The following is an 18823-nucleotide window of genomic DNA, read 5'->3' as shown; positions in this document are numbered from 1 at the left end:
AGTGATAATTCTGCTCCCCTTGTTGTCCATGCTCAGTAGACAGCTGTACTTGTGACCTACTTTCCCAGTGCCCCCAGAGATCAGCGCTGGTCCATACCACTACATAGCCAACGAGGGTGTGGCCATCACCCTGTCATGTGAGTCCAGTGGAGTTCCCAAGCCAACTGTTGTCTGGTCCAAGGTAGGATGCTATGCTTTCTTCTCTGAAGCTATTTTTTCTTTAATGATGGTTTTGGCTCCATCATACGTGTGACAAATGGCCTTTGACAAATCGCATAATTTAGCACAAGGGAATCTAGTGGGGATTGCAATCACAGCCCATCCATCTTAAGATGAATGGCCACTAACATCATGTAAATAACCTTTAAACTAATATAACACTTGTGTATATATTATAAGGCTGCCTGTGTCAAGGAATGTTTATTCATAGCCTCGTTCCATACATTCTCAGATTAATACACTAGAGTCAAGTAAATTTATATTCTTGTCAGGTGAAAGTGAGTCTGCAAAAGTCATTTTGTGTTAAAAAAAGAAGGGGAAGTAGCGTGCGTGCGTGCGTGTCTGAGAGAGAGAGAGAGAGAGAGAGTTTAGTTTGGGAAGGGGGCTCGGCTCTGTAATTATAGCAAGCATCAGAAGTGAATTTGGGCATTGAACCTTTGGCCTAGTTATGTGTCCCAGTGCTGTTGAGTGTGTATCTGGGCCTCACTCTGCCTGCTCTTCCCTCAGGGAAGGGAGCCCAAGCCCAGAGACAGGTCCTCCCCCCAGTCAGACCCTGATGGCTTCCTCCATATCCTCAACCCCACTGCAGAAGATGCAGGCATATATATTTGCACAGCCACCAGTGCAGTGGGCTACACCAGCCGTGAGATCAAGCTTAGTGTCAACAGTAAGGGCTGCACATTAACTTACAGCAAAGGCTGTCCAGTGCGTGATGTCAATGGCCTCTCTCCAAAGTGTTTCATTGATAGAGGAAGTACTGTGTAAAAAACAATCATAAGGCATTTGACATGTTTAGATTACAAAAAGTTGTATGCTTAAGAGCAGACCTGCCTCTGTAAAAATAGAATGTTTCCCTTTCCCACAGCCAAGCCTAAGATCGTAGGTGTGAGTGGTGAGGAGAACACGGTGAAACTGGCTGCTGAGTTGGGCTCTGAGGTCATCCTCCCTTGTGAGGTCCAGGGCAGTCCCTCTCCTCTGGTCACATGGAGCAGGAACGGCCAGCCAATCCCTCCAGTCACTGCCTGGTAAGAGGAAGACCCATGGTTACATAAGAATGTAGCAACAATGCAGTGAAATGGTAATAGGCAATAAAAGGTAAGTTTCTCACCATACCAAGGCGATTACTTTACCCCTGACTTAACTGACCAACCTTTTACAAGGGACACTGATTGAATCCGGCTGCTATCTAAAGCAGACGTTAACTGTTGGAGCTCATTTAGTGGTGCCTTTTGAAGCGGCAGAGGCAGCAGCCTGGCGCTGGGCTGTGTGTTGCGTGTGTGTAGTCGTATGGAACAACTTCTCTGAGGAAGAACATATGGTTACACATGACTCTCTCATCCCTGAATCTGTGGTCACTCAGCACAGGCTTCACTGTCTGGTGGAGTCTGTCTATAGGGCACAGACTAGAGATGACAGTGAAACCCACATGACCAGTCCCTATGTCTCTGGAGGAACTGTATGACAGTGTTGTTGAAGCTGTTGAAGCTGTGGTAGTGGTGGAATGAGGATGCTTATGTGGGGCCAGGAAGGAGTGGGGGACAGGGAGGGAGGAGAGGGGGAGGGGTGTGCATACGGGAAGTAGGGAGAAGACTGACAGAAGAAGAGAAAAAAGTACAGCCTGTTTGACGTCTGGCTCCCCTGTGGATCTTCTGCCATAAAAGAGCATGTCTTCTCCTTACTCTTTACCAGCCCTGGCTGTCTGATGAGAATAACACACCTCCAACAACAACCCCTTCAGCCCTCAGCACTGGAGCGGACAGATGCATTCTCTCCATCCAGGAGTCTATCTGCCCCCCATCCTTTGGCCCAGCCGGTGTGAGCAGGGAGAAACTGACTGTTTTGAATAACTCAGTCAGTGGGTGTTCTGAGTGTCTGCTGCCGTAGCCCTGTTCTTCTCCACCACCTCCACCGCAGGCCCCAGCGCTGCAAACAGACAAACGAGAGAGAGAGAGAGAGAGAGAGAGAGAGAGAGAGAGAGAGAGAGAGAGAGAGAGAGAGAGAGAGAGAGAGAGAGAGAGAGAGAGAGAGAGAGAGAGAGAGAGAGAGAGAGAGAGAGAGAGAGAGAGAGAGAGAGAGAGAGAAGAAGCTGGAGAGTAGAAGAGCGCTAGCCCACACTGGGTCAGTCGGGGAGGCTAGGGAGCTGCACTCAGACCTCTCTGATAAGCCCAATTTGTCCCAGTCAGCCTGTGTCAGCATGTATACACAGATGAGGCTGTATGTTGGGTCCATGTCTCCAGTTTGTGCTCAGCTCCCTGCTCTCTACTAAGGTGACTTAGAACTGCTTTACTTCTCAGTAGAGACTGACCGCTGCTGCGCCAGTCATTCAGTTTCTATGATGTATGCTACTGGTTGGGTTTGGAGCAGTAGGGGGGCAGAGTGTTTCAGCCACATGTGCAGTGTTGAAATATAGGGCTGTTTGTGGTTCCAGATCATTTCCAAACATGTTATTGATATAATTTTAGTTGCTTAGCAGAGAAACGTATAAATCTCAGAGCATTGTTTACATATGTGCATATTATCCATTTCTGCAGCTGGGTGTAGTTCTGCTGGGGATTTCAGTTCAGTTGAGAAGTTCAGTTACTATTATGCAATGTGAATGGTATTATAAAAGCCAGAACTACACAGGCATGTACAGCACGCACACATGCACACACTCACACATATTCACAAAAACGTAAACAGGGTTGAGGATTTCCAGTGTGACTCCACTGTGAGTAACAGTGTTATACTCAGCCTGACCTCTGACCTCTCTCCATGTCCAGGTTCACTGTGCTGCCTTCTGGCTCTCTGAAGATCACCGATGTCCGACTGATTGATAGTAAACTTTACACCTGCTCAGCAGAGAATCCAGCCGGCAACGTGTCCCTCAACTACAATTTACACATACAAGGTATCTCGTTATGGATTCTCACTTTGTAGGTGCTATGTGAACTTGAGATCTGACAGCCTTTTTCACTTCACTGTTCAAGATGAAGTCATGCATCTAATAGATATCATGAGACACAAATCTTGTTTGTTTCTTTCCCAGTTAAGCCCAAGATCCAGGCAGCTCCGTCCCTGCTGAAGGCGCTGATAGGCCAGACGGTGGTTCTGCCGTGTGTGGTTCAGGGGGAGCCCAGCCCTGAGATCAGCTGGTTCCACAACGGACGTCCTGTCGGGGCGAGGGACACTGCAGCCCTCAGAATCCACAGGGCCAGCCTCACTGACCAGGGCACCTACAGCTGTGTGGCCAAGAACACTGCTGGACAGGATACCATGGAGGTCAAACTGGAGGTGCTAGGTGAGGCATCTGATTCATCAATGATGCAGCTTTTCTCTCCTAATATACTGTACATCTATTTATTTATCCATTCATCAGATCAGCCCAAGCACTCCTCGAACAATTTCCACAGACTGATACACAATAGTGTCATTGTCAATAGTGTTGAAAAAGGCTCACACAGAACTGACTGTAACAGTATACGTAAAACAGATATTTTCCAGTTTTACATTGAGGAATGTTTTGGACTTCTAAACCCTTTTTAACATTGTGAGTTTGAGCTTCTGGGTTGTACCATTGGATTTGTCTATTTAGTCTGCAACCGTAGATACCAAGTCTCTGTGACTAACGGAGGCTGAGCTAGAGCGGTGTTTGTGTGACAAGGGCGGATCCCGAAGGGGCCCGGGGCCGGGTCTTTTTAGAAAAATGTCTGTAGAGTCCGAATGGTTTGAGCTACAAACTATCTATGAAAAGCTAAGACCAACACGCACATGTTTTGCTCTATGATGTTCACAAGCTACACAAGACCCATTAGAAGGTAAGGGGTTCTTCTACATGGGAAATCACAGGACATAGCAGAGGTGGGACCAAGTCATTGTTTTACAAGTCACAAGTAAGTCTCAAGTCTTAGCACTCAAGTCCCAAGTCAAGACAGGCAAGTCCGAGTCAAGACCGTCAAGTCTCGAGTCAAGTCTCAAGTCCTAAACTTTTAGTTTCGAGTCCTAAACAAGTCACATTTGGTGAAGAGAACATTATAATACCATTTCATATTTTTAACAAGAGTAATAGTTAGTTTATTTCATTTACGCAAATCATGAATGCTTTAAAAAATATCTCTATATATATCTCTATACACCAATTTTTGCTGGGCTCTCGGGACTGATATGGTAAAAGACAGAATAGACAAGGACAGTTGTCTTTGGAGGTGCTTTCTCTGGAAGCAGCATCATATGGTCACAATGAAAGTGCAGCTCATGGGGATGTGCAGGGGTGTCATGCACCCCCAAAATCTGAGGAGGCACAAAGAACTTTATGGCTGGGTGGTGGTCTGGAAGGGGGCCGTTTGTAAATGTGAGAATTTACCTTTTTTTAACCTTTTTCCTGCAATCTAGGCTTATTTTTCTGCATATCTAAGCATTCCTCTTGAGCTGTCTCCATCTTCCTGACTGGTGGTTCTTTTTTAAAAGAAATTAAACATGCTTCTCTGCATCTTTGCTCAAATCTGTGTAAAAGATTGAAAGGAATGTAAGTCTTATTCAGTACATTTAGTTACTGCTCGCTTTTCTAAAGTCTAACAACCTTGCCAGTAGGCATGCCAGCTAAGATAGTTAGACAAGCTAACTACTCTAACTTGATTGATAGGCTGAAATAGCTTATTGTCAGCTAGTTGTGAAGTTGTCAGATGGAAACATATCTGGGCTAGCTAAAGCCAACTTCATAAAATTGCTAGGTGGCTATAAGTACAGTATTACAGAGAGAGAAAAAATATATATATATTTTTTATACAAGACAAATCTGAAGGGGCACGTGACCCTGTACCCCTTATGGGCATGACGCCTCTGGAGATGTGTGCAACTTACTCCTCAGCCTGAAGTGTCCCACTTGCTCCAGCGAATTGCTAGCTTTTCACTTGGATCTGACTGGTAAGATGCTTTAGGAGGGTGGTCACGTGTGCTAACAAGGCAGAGGTCCAGGGTTCGAGCTTCGTGTGAGCTGAATCCGGAGGAAGTGGTAAAGAAGTGGTACTCGCTAAGCAAGCAGCGTGAGGTCCTTTAAACAAGCAGCCCTATAAACTCCATTCTATTTGACAAGAGCATGGGTCAGTAGGTTAGTGGGTGTTGATTGAGGGGATATTTGACCTTAGAGGTCAGCTTAAGCTGAGGGAAGGATTAGAGGAAGTCAAAGCTGGAGGTTAACGAGTGAGTAGGGGTCAAAGGAGACATGACTCACATTGTCAGGGTCAGTAGCACAACATCTTCACCCCACCGCTAGGATTAACCCTAGCACTCATGTCTTACCTACTACTCTAGCTGAACATTAACACTAAAATCAAGCCTATATCTTATAGAAATCTCAACCTAACTTTGACACATATTATTTACAGTAGCCTTTATAACCCATGACGCTAAATAAACCCTTTGTCTTATTCCCTGTGCTGTCCTAATGCTATATCCTTTATCCTTTACACAGAGGCCCCGTCCTTCGCTGAGCCTGGAGATGCCATCATGGAGAAAGTGTCTAACAGCAAGGTCACCATCCCCTGCCCCGCCGAAGGTAGGATAAGATTTATTTATGTATGTTTTCCGGGGTGATTTGCGATAGAGGGAAACACGTCTGGTTTCAGAAAAAATACACAATTTACACAGCCTGACCAAAGTGAACAAATCCGGTGAATCTTTTTCTGGTAATGTTTGGATGGAACTGTTTTGTTTCATCATTCCCAGAGCTAGCTCCATATTAAATGTGGGACAAGGTGTGGATTTATCTAGCTACCTTCAAGGCATTGCTCTGCTTTCTCCATAGGGCTTCGTTTGTCTGTGGAAACAAATGTGTGTTTCAATACCCCTGCTATCCCAATGGTGTGCTTTCATTCTATTGAATACGGTTTCTGTCTCTATTTTAACATCTTGGTGAAGGGGGAGGTAGCACGCAGCATGGCTGAGAAAGTGTGTGTGTGTTTGAGCATTCTTTCTTATGTGTGGGCCCATTGAACTTCTTGTTGATAGGGTATTTAAATAGGTGTTCAAATCAAATGTGATTTGTCACATGCAGGTGTAGACTAACGGTGAAATGCTTACTTACTGGCCCTTCCTAATGTGTAGAGAAAAAAAGAGAAATAATATAAATATAATAACATGAGGAATAAAATACAACGAGTAATGATAACTTGGCTATATACACAGGGCACCAGTATCGAGTTGTTTGTATGGAGCCGTGCCATGGTAACGGGCATGTTTGAGAAGGTGAGGAGTGGGCTAATACGGACATAGCAGCAGCTGGAACATCATTCTGCCTGAAGATGTGGCTCAGCGGGCCACATCTGCTTTCCTCTCCGCTCTGCGAGGGGGCCTGCTGGGAGAGGAATCCTAATTACAGGCTGCTGCTGGCAGATAATAGACAGAGATATCTGGGGTACTCCTCTACTGAGTAGGCTGGCTCCACTTGCCCTCATTGTACAGCTTAGACAGGCAGCCACACTGTTACCATTACAGGGTAACACCCCAAAGAACTCAAAACAACCCCAAACAACCCCCCAAAAAACAAACAACCCCAAACATGAACCTGAAAGAACCCAAAAGAACCCCAAAGTACCCTAAACAATCCAAAAGTACCCTAAACAACCCAAAACAACCCCAAACAGGTACCCAAAAACAACCTAAACGTACCCAATACAACCCAAAACAATCCAAAGTACCCAAAACAACCCTAAACAACCCCAAACAACCATAAACAAGTACCCCAAACAACCCAAAAGTACCGCAAAGTCACAAAATACCCAAAAGAACACACAAGCACCCAAAAAGTACCCAAAAGAAACCAAAGGTACTCAAAACAACCCCAACATATGCAAAACAACCCAAAACAACACCAAACAACCCCAAACAGGAACTCCAAACAGCCCAAAAGTACACAAAACAACAAAAACAACCACAAACAGGTACCCAAAACAACCCAAAAGTACACAAAACAACTCAAAACAACCACAAACAGGTACCCCAAATCATCCAAAAGAACTACAAACGGCCAGCCAAAACAACACAAACCCACCCAAATTATAAATTCAGGTTCATGTTTCAGACAGGTCAATAATGGCTTGCTTGATTGGGCTGGTGGTTCACCTCTACAGGCTACATGGACCCATTTGATTACACATTAGAGATTCCAGGTCCCTCAAACATCATCAGTGACGTTTCCTGTAAACTGTGACACAATCCTGGTCTCCTGCCATGAATGGAGCGGTCTACAGAGAACAATAGTAATGCCGTCTTTTTGTAGGCACTAACTCCGCGATGGCTCGTTGGCCAAAGCCTACGGGGAAATTAATGTTTTTTGGGGGGGGGTTTGGATAAATGCCGAAAATAAGGCCTGTGATAAACACAGACTTAGGAGAGTTTCTACGTTTTATTCTATGAGATAATCTTCATCAGCTAACGTCACTGTTTGTGAATTTTGAAGCATGTATGTGATCAAAACAAGCACGTAAAGGCCTCATAATTAAGAAAGTTGACTGACTGATATTCAGGGCTGGTTCCAGACATAAGCGGTCCCCGACCGAAAATGGAACTTATTCGGGGTCTCAACTTACTATTGCGCGTAAGAATAGTAGAATACACCAGGTGCAATTTAGAAATGTGGTTGTGCATCAGAAGTTTTTCCCTTGTTATGTCAGTCTTTGATTTTTGATTGGTAGTTAGTTGATTGAAGTAATCATGACCGAATACTGACCGTGCACGCAGGGCACGTGCCCAGGGGCCCCGACCTTCAGGGAGCCCCTATTGATTTTGTTAGTCATTCTCACTTAGATATCATATTAACATGGCATAAGTCATTACAAAAATGTGTTTGATTGCAGGAAATTAGCTTCAAAACTGCAAAAATGTCTCAATACCCTATTGCAAATTGTATAGAATTGTAAGAAATTTGATGTAAAACTTTACAAGAATGATCTCTGCCCCATGGCAAAAACAAATTATTGAGCGGATGGTCGGGGGGCCGGAACATAATTACAAATCATTTGTACACTTCAAATTGACCGCAAGAAGCCCAAAAATATATAATGTTTAACTAAAACATAATAATTTCAAACGTTGATCACGTCGTGTCTCTCTATTATGCGTGGGAGTACTTGGGAACAGATTTCTTAAATTAAAATCACATTGAGCTGATTTCCTGGTGTTTTTTTACAGACTTTTATGTCCCAACAATAAAAATTCCGCATACACATTTTGATTTATTTTTGCTCAGAAAATGTTTGGGGGGGAAATAAAACCCTGGGGAACCCTGTCATAGAACAATACATATAAAATCTTCTAAGCCTGTGTTAATCTCAGACCTTATTTTCGCAGTTTATCCCAAAACCCAATTTTTCCCCATCATTTCCCCCATAGGAAGGGCTGAACGAACCAGATGTAACTCGTTTCTGTTTCTTGGGACTACAAGCTGGCAAGCTCTATTGGCTAAAGTAATAGCTCTATCGACTCAGAAGAAGCTAGGCTATCATCCTGTGATAACACACTGACCTTATCTATTTCGTACCCAGAGTAACACACAGAGCATTCAAACTACTGGAGAAAACCCCTCACAATCATCTCAAATTGTGTTTTTACACAATAAATGAAACACAGACTACCCCTTGCTAATCTGGAGACTATCGGGTATGTTGTGGTGGACTGTCATTAAAATTGCTTCACGGGAAGCTGGTACAATTAAGTTTGTAGTGTGGCTAGCAACTAGATGGCTCTGAATGCACTGGCATGGGGTCAAATCTACTACTAACTACTTATGGACCTAACTAGTTCGCTCTAGTTGTATCCTGATGTCGACAGCAGATGATAGTTGTATTCATAATATGCTGTAGCTAATTTAGCTAGCTAACATACATTTTGAGAAAACAAGTTATATTAACCAGCTAGAGAGCTAGCTAGCATTAGCAATGTTTGGTGGTCAATTCCGGATTCGAAAAATACTCCAACAGCCTCTGCATTTCAGGAATCACAATAGCAAGTACGCCTGGTGCATTCACTGTTATTTAGACATTTAGTCAATTGAGCTACGTTTTCTATGAAAACTCTGTTTTGTCATAGGTCTCATTGGCTTTCATGTGCTTGAAATGTGAGCTTGTCCGAGGTGTCGGACTCAACGACGGTTGCTATCCATTGGAGATCTACTATTGGTTGCCCAAAATTCTGGGTCTTGATTTAACGAAGGGTCAATTGACTGAACTGAAACGGAATTGACCCCAACCCTAACCCTGTCCCTGACCCACACACACAAATATCCCTATCTGCACTCACTCACATACACATTTACCAGAGTAGACAAATAATTATATCCACATGTTCATACACTACATGACCAAAAGTATGTGACACCTGCTCATCAAACATCTCATTCCAAAATCATCCTCTTAAGGATTAGCCCCGTTTTCTTCAATTTTGGCCTAAAATGACATACTCAAATCTAACTGCCTGTAGTTCAGGACATGAAGCAAGGATATGCATAGTCTTGATACCATTTGAAAGGAAACACTTTGACGTTTGTGGAAATGTGAAATTAATGTAGGAGAATATAACACATTAGATCTGGTAAAAGATAATACATAAAAAAACATGCATTTTTGTTTTTGTTTTTGTACCATCGTCAAGCGAAAGGCCATAATGAATTATTCTAGCCCCGGCACAATTTAGACTTTGGCCACTAGATGGCAGCAGTGTATGGGCAAAGTTTTAGACTGATTCAATGAACCATTGCATTTCTATTCAAAATGTTGTTTCAAGACTGCCCAAATGTGCCTAATTGGTTTATTCATACATTTTCAAGTTCATAATTGTGCACTCTTCTCAAACAATAGCATGGTATTATTTCACTGTAATAGCTACTGTAAATTGGACAGTGCAGTTAGATTAACAAGAATGTAAGCTTTCTGCCATATCAGATATGTCTATGTCCTGGGAATTTTTGGGGTTTCTTACAACCTCATGCTAATCATATTAGCCTATGTTTGCTCAACCGTCCCAAGGTCGGGACACCGATCCTGTAGAGAATTTATGGAGAGCAGACATTTGACGTACTGACTTGTTGGAAAGGTGGCATCCTTTGACGGTGCCACATTGAAAGTCACTGAGCTCCTCAGTAAGGAAATTCTACTGTCAATGTTTGTCTCTGGATTTTATACACCTGTCAGCAACGGGTGTGGCTGAAGTAGCCGTATCCACTAATTTGAAGGGGTGTCCACATACTTTTGTATATGTAGTGCAGCTTGTTTTTGCCAATATCTACTATTTCAGTCATACTGTACTTTGCTTTTATTATTTCTGCTATCCTGACGATATAGAATCCTGACCTGAACCCAATATATCACATACCAAACTGAAACGTGAACCTGAACTGATCATTTGGGTGGTTTTGTGTTGTTTTGGCTACCAGTTTGTGGTTCTTTTAAGTACTTTTGGGTTCTTTCGGGTACCTGTTTGTGTTTTTTTGTGGTTATTTTGGGTACTTTGGGGGGTTATTTCTGAGACTTTTGGGTTGTTTAGGTTACCTGTTTTGGGGTGGTTTGGGGTTATTTGTTGTTGTTTGTGTTTGTTTTGGGTTGTTTTTGTTACTTTTGGGGTCACACTTTATTTGGATAGTCTGGATAGTCCATTTATAGATGCTCTACAGATGGTTATACTATCAACAAACTATCTGATATTAAGCAACTGCTTACAAAGGTTACGGTTAGGGTTAGGTTTAGAATAAGGGTTAGGGTATGGGTTAAGAGGGTTAGGCCTAGGGTTAGGGTAAGGGTTACGTTTAGGGTTAGGATGAGAGTTAAGGTTACGGTTAGGGCTATGGTTAGGGTTAGTAGATAATTAGTTGAAATGTTGCTGATAGTATGTAGCTAGAACGATACAGATGGACTATCCAAGTGAAGTGTTACCCCTGTTTCTGAGTGGTTTTGGGTTGTTTTTGGATAACTGTTTGTGGTTGTTTTGTGTACTTTTGGGTTGTTTTGGGTACTTTGGGGGGGTTGTTTTGGGTACTTGTGGGTTGTTTTGGGTACCTGTTTGTGGTTGTTTGTAGTTGTTTTGGGTACTTTGGGATTATTTTAGGTACTTTTGGGTACCTGTTTGGGATTGTTTGGGGTGACTAGTAGGACCTGTTAAGGATCCCTCACAGAGATGGTCACAGCTCCAGGCAGCAGCACTAGGAGCCTTGCCAAGGAAACTAAGAAACAATAGCTTGTTCATCACCCATTGTTTCATATAAATGTATCTGTCTGCATGGATGTTGAATGGGAAGATGAAAGGAGATTCTACCATCAGGAAATTATTATTTTTTTACCAACAGGAACACTTAATGTCCAATAATAGTGGAAGACAAGTACTTGTTTAAAAAACACATGGAAGAGACAATCGAAGGAAACGTAGTGGACCCTGCAGATAAGTACAAGAAACAGGTTTTAATGAGATGTTTTTACTTTTACACAGAACATCTGTATGCATTTTCTCACAGCAATGAGATAATAAAATTGAGTCAGTGTTCTAAAGTGTAAACATGTGCTCTGCGTGGGACTGGGTGATAACATTACCTTTGGTTCCTCTCTGTGGTTCCTCTTTGTCCCCTGAGTTTAGTATTTTTGGACGGGGGATGAAATATGTGTTTAGTTTCCAGTACAGCCTCCTCTCTCTCTGGTGTTTGGATATGTTCTGTAAATAGAGATGGTACAGGGGTTTACTTCCTTCTCTGCTCTTAATGCAAAAAGCTGGACTGGATGTCCACACACCTACAGTTGAAGTCGGAGGTTTACATACACCTTAGCCAAATACATTTAAACTCAGTTTTTCACAATTCCTGACATTTAATCCAAGTAAAAATTCCCTGTCTAAGGTCAGTTAGGATCACCACTTTATCAGAATAATAGTAGAGAGAATGATTTATTTCAGCTTTTATTTCTTTCATCACATTCCCAGTGGGTCAGAAGTTTACGTACACACAATTAGTATTTGGTAGCATTGCCTTTAAATTGTTTAACTTGGGTCAAACGTTTCGGGTAGCCTTCCACAAGCTTCCCAGAATAAGTGAGGTGAATTTTGGCCCATTCCTGACAGAGCTGGTGTAACTGAGTCAGGTTTGTAGGCCTCCTTGCTCGCAAACACTCTTTTTCGGTTTTGCCCACAAATTTTCCATATGAATTGAGGTCAGGGCTTTGTGATGGCCACTCCAATACCTTGACTTTGTTGTACTTAAACCATTTTGCCACAACTTTGGAAGTATGCTTGGGGTCATTGTCCATTTGGAAGACCCATTTGCGAGCAAGGTTTACCTTCCTGACTGATGTCTTGAGATGTTGCTTCAATATATCCACATAATTTTCCGCCTCATGATGCCATCTATTTTGTGAAGTGCACCAGTCCCTCCTGCAGCAAAGCACCCCCACAACATGATGCTGTCACCCCCGTGCTTCACGGTTGGGATGGTGTTCTTTGGCTTGCAAGCTTCCCCCATTTTTCTTCAAAAATTACGATACTTGTCCCCATCTGCAGTTGCAAACCATAGTCTGGCTTTTTTATGGCGGTTTTGGAGCAGTGGCTTCTTCCTTGCTGAGAAGGCCTTTCAGGTTATGTCGATATAGGACTCGTTTTACTGTGGATATAGATACTTTTGTACCTGTTTTCTCCAGCATCTTCACAAGGTCCCTTGCTGTTGTTCTGGGATTTATTTGCACTTTTCGCACCACAGTATGTTCATCTCTAGGAGACAGAACGCGTCTCCTTCCTGAGCGGTATGATGGCTGCGTGGTCCCATGGTGTTTATACTTGTGTACTATTGTTTGTACAGATGAACGCAGGCGTTTGGAAATTGCTCCCAAGGATGAACCAGACTTGTGGAGGTCTACAATTTTTTTTCTGAGGTCTTGGCTGACTTATTTAGATTTTTCCATGATGTCAAGCAAAGAGGAACTGAGTTTGAAGGTAGGCCTTGAAATACATCCACAGGTACACCTCCAATTGACTCAAATGATGTCAATTAGCCTATCAGAAGCTTCTAAAGCCATGAAATCATTTTCGGGAATTTTCCAAGCTGTTTAAAGGCACTGGCACAATTGTGATACAGTGAATTATAAGTGAAATAATCTGTCTGTAAACAATTGTTGGAATTTTTTTTTGTGTCATGCACAAAGTAGATGTCTTGACCGATTTGCCAAAACTATTGTTTGTTAACAAGAAATTTGTGGAGTAGTTGAAAAATGAGTTTTAATGACTCCAACCTAAGTGTATGTAAACTTCCGACTTCCAACTGTATGTATGTCCTGTCCTTCTTATGTAAGAGATACCTCAGACTGGCTTATATGGGGTAATGGTGTGCCCACCAAACACCATTCAGTCCCCTGCTCCACCACTAACTCCATCCCAGACTCCTTTCTCTGCTCCCGGCCCTTTTCCCCATTGTAAAGCTCCAAACACATCTGTTTCAGTCGCCGATACATCACATCAAGGCTTTGAACTACTGGCCCAACCACTATTCTTACTGCCCAGGATCCTCACCTATGATTTTGGTAGTAAATCATGACACCAGTACTTTAAATCAGGCATCTACCAATATATTGTGTTTGGCTTTTGTGTACTACTTTCTAGCCTTGAAGTATCCTAGCCCACGGACCAATAGGGTTCTCAGTGTCAGTAACAATTTGGCAACGTTTCCCCTGCTGTCCTGCTGTCCAATAGATAAATATAGGGCCCGCTTTTTCCAGTCTGGGACTCTTGCCCATTCAGCCCTCCTGTGGGGGAGCACAGGGACAGAAGTAAATTTTGTTTCTGTCAGTTATGATCGATAAATCCCTCCTCAGACCTCCTTACAACACTACTCACACCACCTCTCTGTTCTCTCTACACCCGCAGGCTCACCCTTTCCAAAGGTGCGCTGGTTCAAGAACGGTCTTGGGATATTCCCTGACCAATCAGAGTTCTCTGTGGCAGAAGATGGCTCTCTTGTGATTGGCTCTGCATCTGCCAGTCACAGCGGGGACTTCAAGTGTGTGGCCAGCAATGATGCAGGCTCTGTTGAGCGGAAGACACGGCTGAAAGTGAATGGTGAGACCTCATAAACTCGAACTTTATACAGACCTGATGTCAGTTCAGATCACAATAAAATGTGACCGACCGCCTTGATTCGGTCTTATGTAGCAAAATTTGAAATTGTGTTTTTTACATTGGATTAAAGCAGAGACACAGAGCTACAAAATGGTATATCACACACTGCATTTGAGGAACAAGGGGAAAGTAATTCTGCTTTGAAAGTTGATAAACTTGTAATCTCACTTTTGAGAAAATTTGAGAGTTCTTCTTTGTCTACACCCATTCAGCATCATTCACACCCTCTTAAGCTTTCACCACACCCATCTCTTTAAACATTGATCCGAGCATTCTGTCCTAACGACAACAGTCAAGCACCCAAGCTACCTGGCTAACGTTGGCTAGCTTGTTAGCTACTTCCAGACACAAATGAGAGAACAGCTCACTGATCATTTTATTCACCCTAGCAGAGCTGGTTAGGTGTTGAGCATTCATAATTTTGTCAGTTATTCTGCTCTCTGGCACACTCAGACGAGAGTGCTCTGAAATCGGGGTAGATAGCCAGAGCGAATTTACCAGCTACGTCGATCAACAGTTGTCGCAGTGACATTCTATTGAAATGTCTTCTTTTGTTAAGACATGTAGCTAGCTAGCTAGGTAAACAATGAACTATAATCCCAACACATGATTGGGTTACTACCTTGCATGAATCTGCAGGTAGCTAACCAACCAGGTTCAATGTTAGCTAGCTAACATTAGGCTATAACTAGCAAAGCAAATGGCTCTGAGATTTGAATAATAAGATCATACACGTCACGTTAGCTAGCGAGCCAGCCAGCTAACGTTAGCTAGCTAGCTAACAGTACACTTTAACTTGAAATGAAAAAATGACTTTCTGTCAAAATTAGAAATGTGTAATCTGAAAATGTAGCTAGCAAGACTATCTTACCCATTTACATCATAGATGGATGCTTCTCCCTGTCACGGATGCCATGGTTGCCTTTAGTTTGAAGATGTAATCCAGAGACAGGTGTTTTCTCCATCTCCTTAGCTATCATACTCTAATTCCACTGATTTCAAAACTCGGTCCTCCAGAAAGTGAAGAGCAACACTAATGCAGTTCTACTACGTGATACATAAAAAAAGCAGCATTAGACAGGATTACCTACACATACTGACCAGCTCAAATAGACAGAAGTGTGCTATATGGCAGACCAATCCGAACTCATCTCTCGGCATGTGCAGCCCACTCATTATCTCTACCAATCAAGGCTAGCGGGGAGGTTGCCTCTTTTTCTGTGGCTAAACCAACTAGGCTCGTAATTTAACAATTTTCTTTGTATTTACAGATGGCATACAAGTATTTTATTAAGGGCACATGAAAGTTCACATGTTCCAGAAGGCATTTCTGCCAAAAAAACACATTTTGATTAAAATAAAGTTGACCTTCAAATGGCTCTCCTGTGAAGTAGTGACCCGCGACATACGCCTAGTTTACTGAAACTAGTCACAAATGTGTTAATAAGGGGACTTCCAGATTATGTCTGTCTCCTGTACTCCTCCAGTTCCCCCCGAGATCCAGGATGATGGACAGCCCCTGAACCTGACTGTCACCCTGAAGCAGCCCCTCACTCTCGGCTGTGATGCCTTTGGTATCCCCTCCCCCACAATCACCTGGACTAAAGACGGACATAATGTGAGCCACCTACCAGTCATTCAATTAAGCTTCTTAAAAAACACTAAGAAATGTTGTATATTGTATGTTACCATCTCAGTTAACACTTCTCGGGAGAGAGAATATTGTTGTATTGTTACCTGTAATGTTCCCCTAATGTTTGAGTGTCCAGTTTTTTGTTAGTTAGGGGAACATTATTTCTATGTTAACTAAAACTTTCGGAGAACCTTTTTAGCATGTTTTAATTAATGTTCTAGACGCGTTTTATTGCACATTGCAAGAACATTCATGAGTCCAGTTTCCTGAATGTTAGGACAATATACCATCAATGTCCCACCAAACATAGAACATGGTTTCCATTTTCTCAGAATATGCAACATTCCCGTGTCAGGTTTTCTGAGGGTTAGGAGAATATTCCATCAACGTCACATCAAAAATACACAGAACATGGTTGCCATGTTCTCAGAATGTAAGATATTAATGTTCTACACACGTGCCCCCAAAAAATCATTACACATCACATCTTGTTACTTTTGCAGAGCCAATCAAGGCCCATGTTCTGTGTATGTTTGGTGGGACGTTGATGGAATATTCTCAGAACCCACAGAAAACTGGACACTTGAATGTTCTTGCAATGTGTCTAGAACATTAATATCTGAGAACATGGTAACCATGTTCTGGGTAAGTTCTATTTGACATTAAGGAAATGGTCTCTTGGAAACATTCCTTGCACATCACAGGAACATTCCTATGAAAACGTTAGTTAATGTCCTAATGAGACTCATAAGGGAACATTTTGTGGGAATGTTTGTTGTTAGCTGGGATACTTCTACTGCTAACTGTCAATGACAATCATGTTATTTGTATCTAGCAACACAGTGACACCAAGTGGTAATTTAGTTTATCACAGTTCAATATTTATCATACAGTAACAAGCACTAATTATGTGTATAGGTGGTGGACTCCCTTGGAGTGTACCTTCAGAATGGGAAGAGACTTCTGAGAATCTACCGGGTCCAGGAAGAGCATGGTGGCCAGTTCACCTGCACAGCTAGTAACACAGCCGGGCAGGCCCGAAGGGACTACAACATTGTAGTACAAGGTGATCCTTCATAGTGCTTCAAATCAAGTTGTGGTCCTACCGCTCCCATTGATTTTACATTTTAAGTTTAAGGAAAGTAAACAAGCAGCTATTACAGGTCCAAGGCAGAGTTGTATGCTTTCTTAAGCCTAATTGAGTGTGTGTGTGTGTGTGTGTGTGTGTGTGTGTGTGTGTGTGTGTGTGTGTGTGTGTGTGTGTGTGTGTGTGTGTGTGTGTGTGTGTGTGTGTGTGTGTGTGTGTGTGTGTGTGTGTGTGTGTGTGTGTGTGTGTGTGTGTGTGTGTGTGTGTGTGTGTGTCAGCCCCACCAGTAATCTCGGGGACATCCAGGGTACAAAACCTGTCAGTGGTTGCAGGACAGGAGGTGGAGTTCCAGTGTCGGGTCGGTGGGCGCCCAGCCCCCAAAGTAGAATGGAGCCGGGATGGAGAGTGAGTATTCCATTATAGTTGTATGAGTTTGATATCAGATTTTGTGTGGGGATTAATCGGTACACAATCAGGCTTTGGTGTATTGATCCCTATTCCTCCTCTCCAGGGTGCTGTCCAAGGATGGTGACCCCCATGTGGAGTTCCATGATCAGGGCCAGGTGATGAAGGTGAAGGCAGTCAGACTAAGGGACCAGGGCTTGTACCAGTGTCTGGCCAGTAACAGCGCTGGGACACAGATGCGCCAGTTCAGACTCATAGTGCTAGGTATCCCTTCTCTCATGTCTCCTTCTCAATGAACTCACACATACAACACAAACTTCCAAAAATCTCATTAAAACTCAATGTTTATCAATGTTTGTCAGTGAAGCAGATTTATCAATGAAGCAGATTCACCTTCTATACTACAGTATACCTTGAGAAAGTCACCTTCTCTTTCTCTATCCTCACTCTCCCCTCCCTCCCCCTGTTTCTCTAGCTCCCCCCACCATCAGGGGCCCCAGTGAGACCTCAGAGGTGTCTGTGGTTTTGGGCTTCCCCACCGTTCTGCCTTGTGATGTAGAAGGTTCTCCCATGCCCAGTATCACCTGGCTGAAGGACAACCAGCCCATCGTGTCCAGTGCCCAGCTCACCTACACCCGGGGTGGGCAGGCGCTGCGGCTGGGGACAGCACATGGAGACAGTGCTGGTATCTACACCTGCCGAGCTTCAAACCCTGCAGGCACCACTCTCAAACACTACTCACTCAGTGTGCTTGGTAAGTGAACCAGACAGGGAGAGGGTTGATTCTAGTGTACAGAATAAAATGTAGTCTAACATCAACAAAATGAAATGTAAATGCAGGAGAGGATTTTGAATGTCTGGTTCATTTGATCAGTTCCACCGCAGCTTGAAGGCAACTCTACATCTCTGAGTTTCGGCGGCCAAGATGAGAAAGTGCGTATCAATGGCTCATTAACCCTGTCCTGTCTGGCTAAAGGCTTCCCTGAACCCGAGACCCAGTGGTTCAAAGATGGACTGGTTGGTTTGTGTTTCTGTCTGTCTAGCTATTTCACATAATTCAATTTAGCGCCATAGATGTCTATTTCTGCTAATATGAAAACGTGATGGTGTTGTACCTTATGTTTCTAGTTGTTGACTAGGAACTCCCACACTGGTATTCGTGAGAGTGGCCAGTTCCTTCACATAGACAATGCCATACTCTCCCATGAGGGACAATACACCTGTGTGGTTACCAACACTGCAGGAGAGGACAAGAGAGACTTCCATGTCACCATTCAGGGTGTGTCCACGCATGGAATTGACACTGTCTGCCCTTGGCAAGATTCGTTCATTGACACTGTGCAACCTAATCTCATAGCACTCTT

At 43.2% G+C, this 18823-nt stretch overlaps 1 protein-coding gene across 1 annotated transcript in view; it reads left to right on the top strand.

The window, feature by feature from the left end:
- LOC139545482 (hemicentin-1-like) overlaps window positions 1-18823 on the top strand; it is a 79054-nt gene that overhangs the window by 33320 nt on the left and 26911 nt on the right. Inside the window, exons 20-33 of the mRNA XM_071353295.1 lie at window positions 69-181; window positions 727-886; window positions 1085-1244; window positions 2982-3109; window positions 3248-3499; window positions 5669-5752; window positions 14083-14274; window positions 15822-15952; window positions 16886-17033; window positions 17333-17459; window positions 17566-17723; window positions 17935-18213; window positions 18334-18476; window positions 18588-18738. Coding sequence (XP_071209396.1) covers window positions 69-181; window positions 727-886; window positions 1085-1244; window positions 2982-3109; window positions 3248-3499; window positions 5669-5752; window positions 14083-14274; window positions 15822-15952; window positions 16886-17033; window positions 17333-17459; window positions 17566-17723; window positions 17935-18213; window positions 18334-18476; window positions 18588-18738 — 2226 coding nt within the window. The remainder of the gene's footprint in view (window positions 1-68; window positions 182-726; window positions 887-1084; window positions 1245-2981; window positions 3110-3247; window positions 3500-5668; window positions 5753-14082; window positions 14275-15821; window positions 15953-16885; window positions 17034-17332; window positions 17460-17565; window positions 17724-17934; window positions 18214-18333; window positions 18477-18587; window positions 18739-18823) is intronic.

The sequence above is a fragment of the Salvelinus alpinus genome, chromosome 19 (genome assembly GCF_045679555.1).
Source record: "Salvelinus alpinus chromosome 19, SLU_Salpinus.1, whole genome shotgun sequence".
NCBI classification, from domain to species: domain Eukaryota; kingdom Metazoa; phylum Chordata; class Actinopteri; order Salmoniformes; family Salmonidae; genus Salvelinus; species Salvelinus alpinus.
The sequence above is the reverse complement of the archived record's forward strand: the minus strand, read 5'-3'. Positions and strand labels throughout refer to the sequence as shown.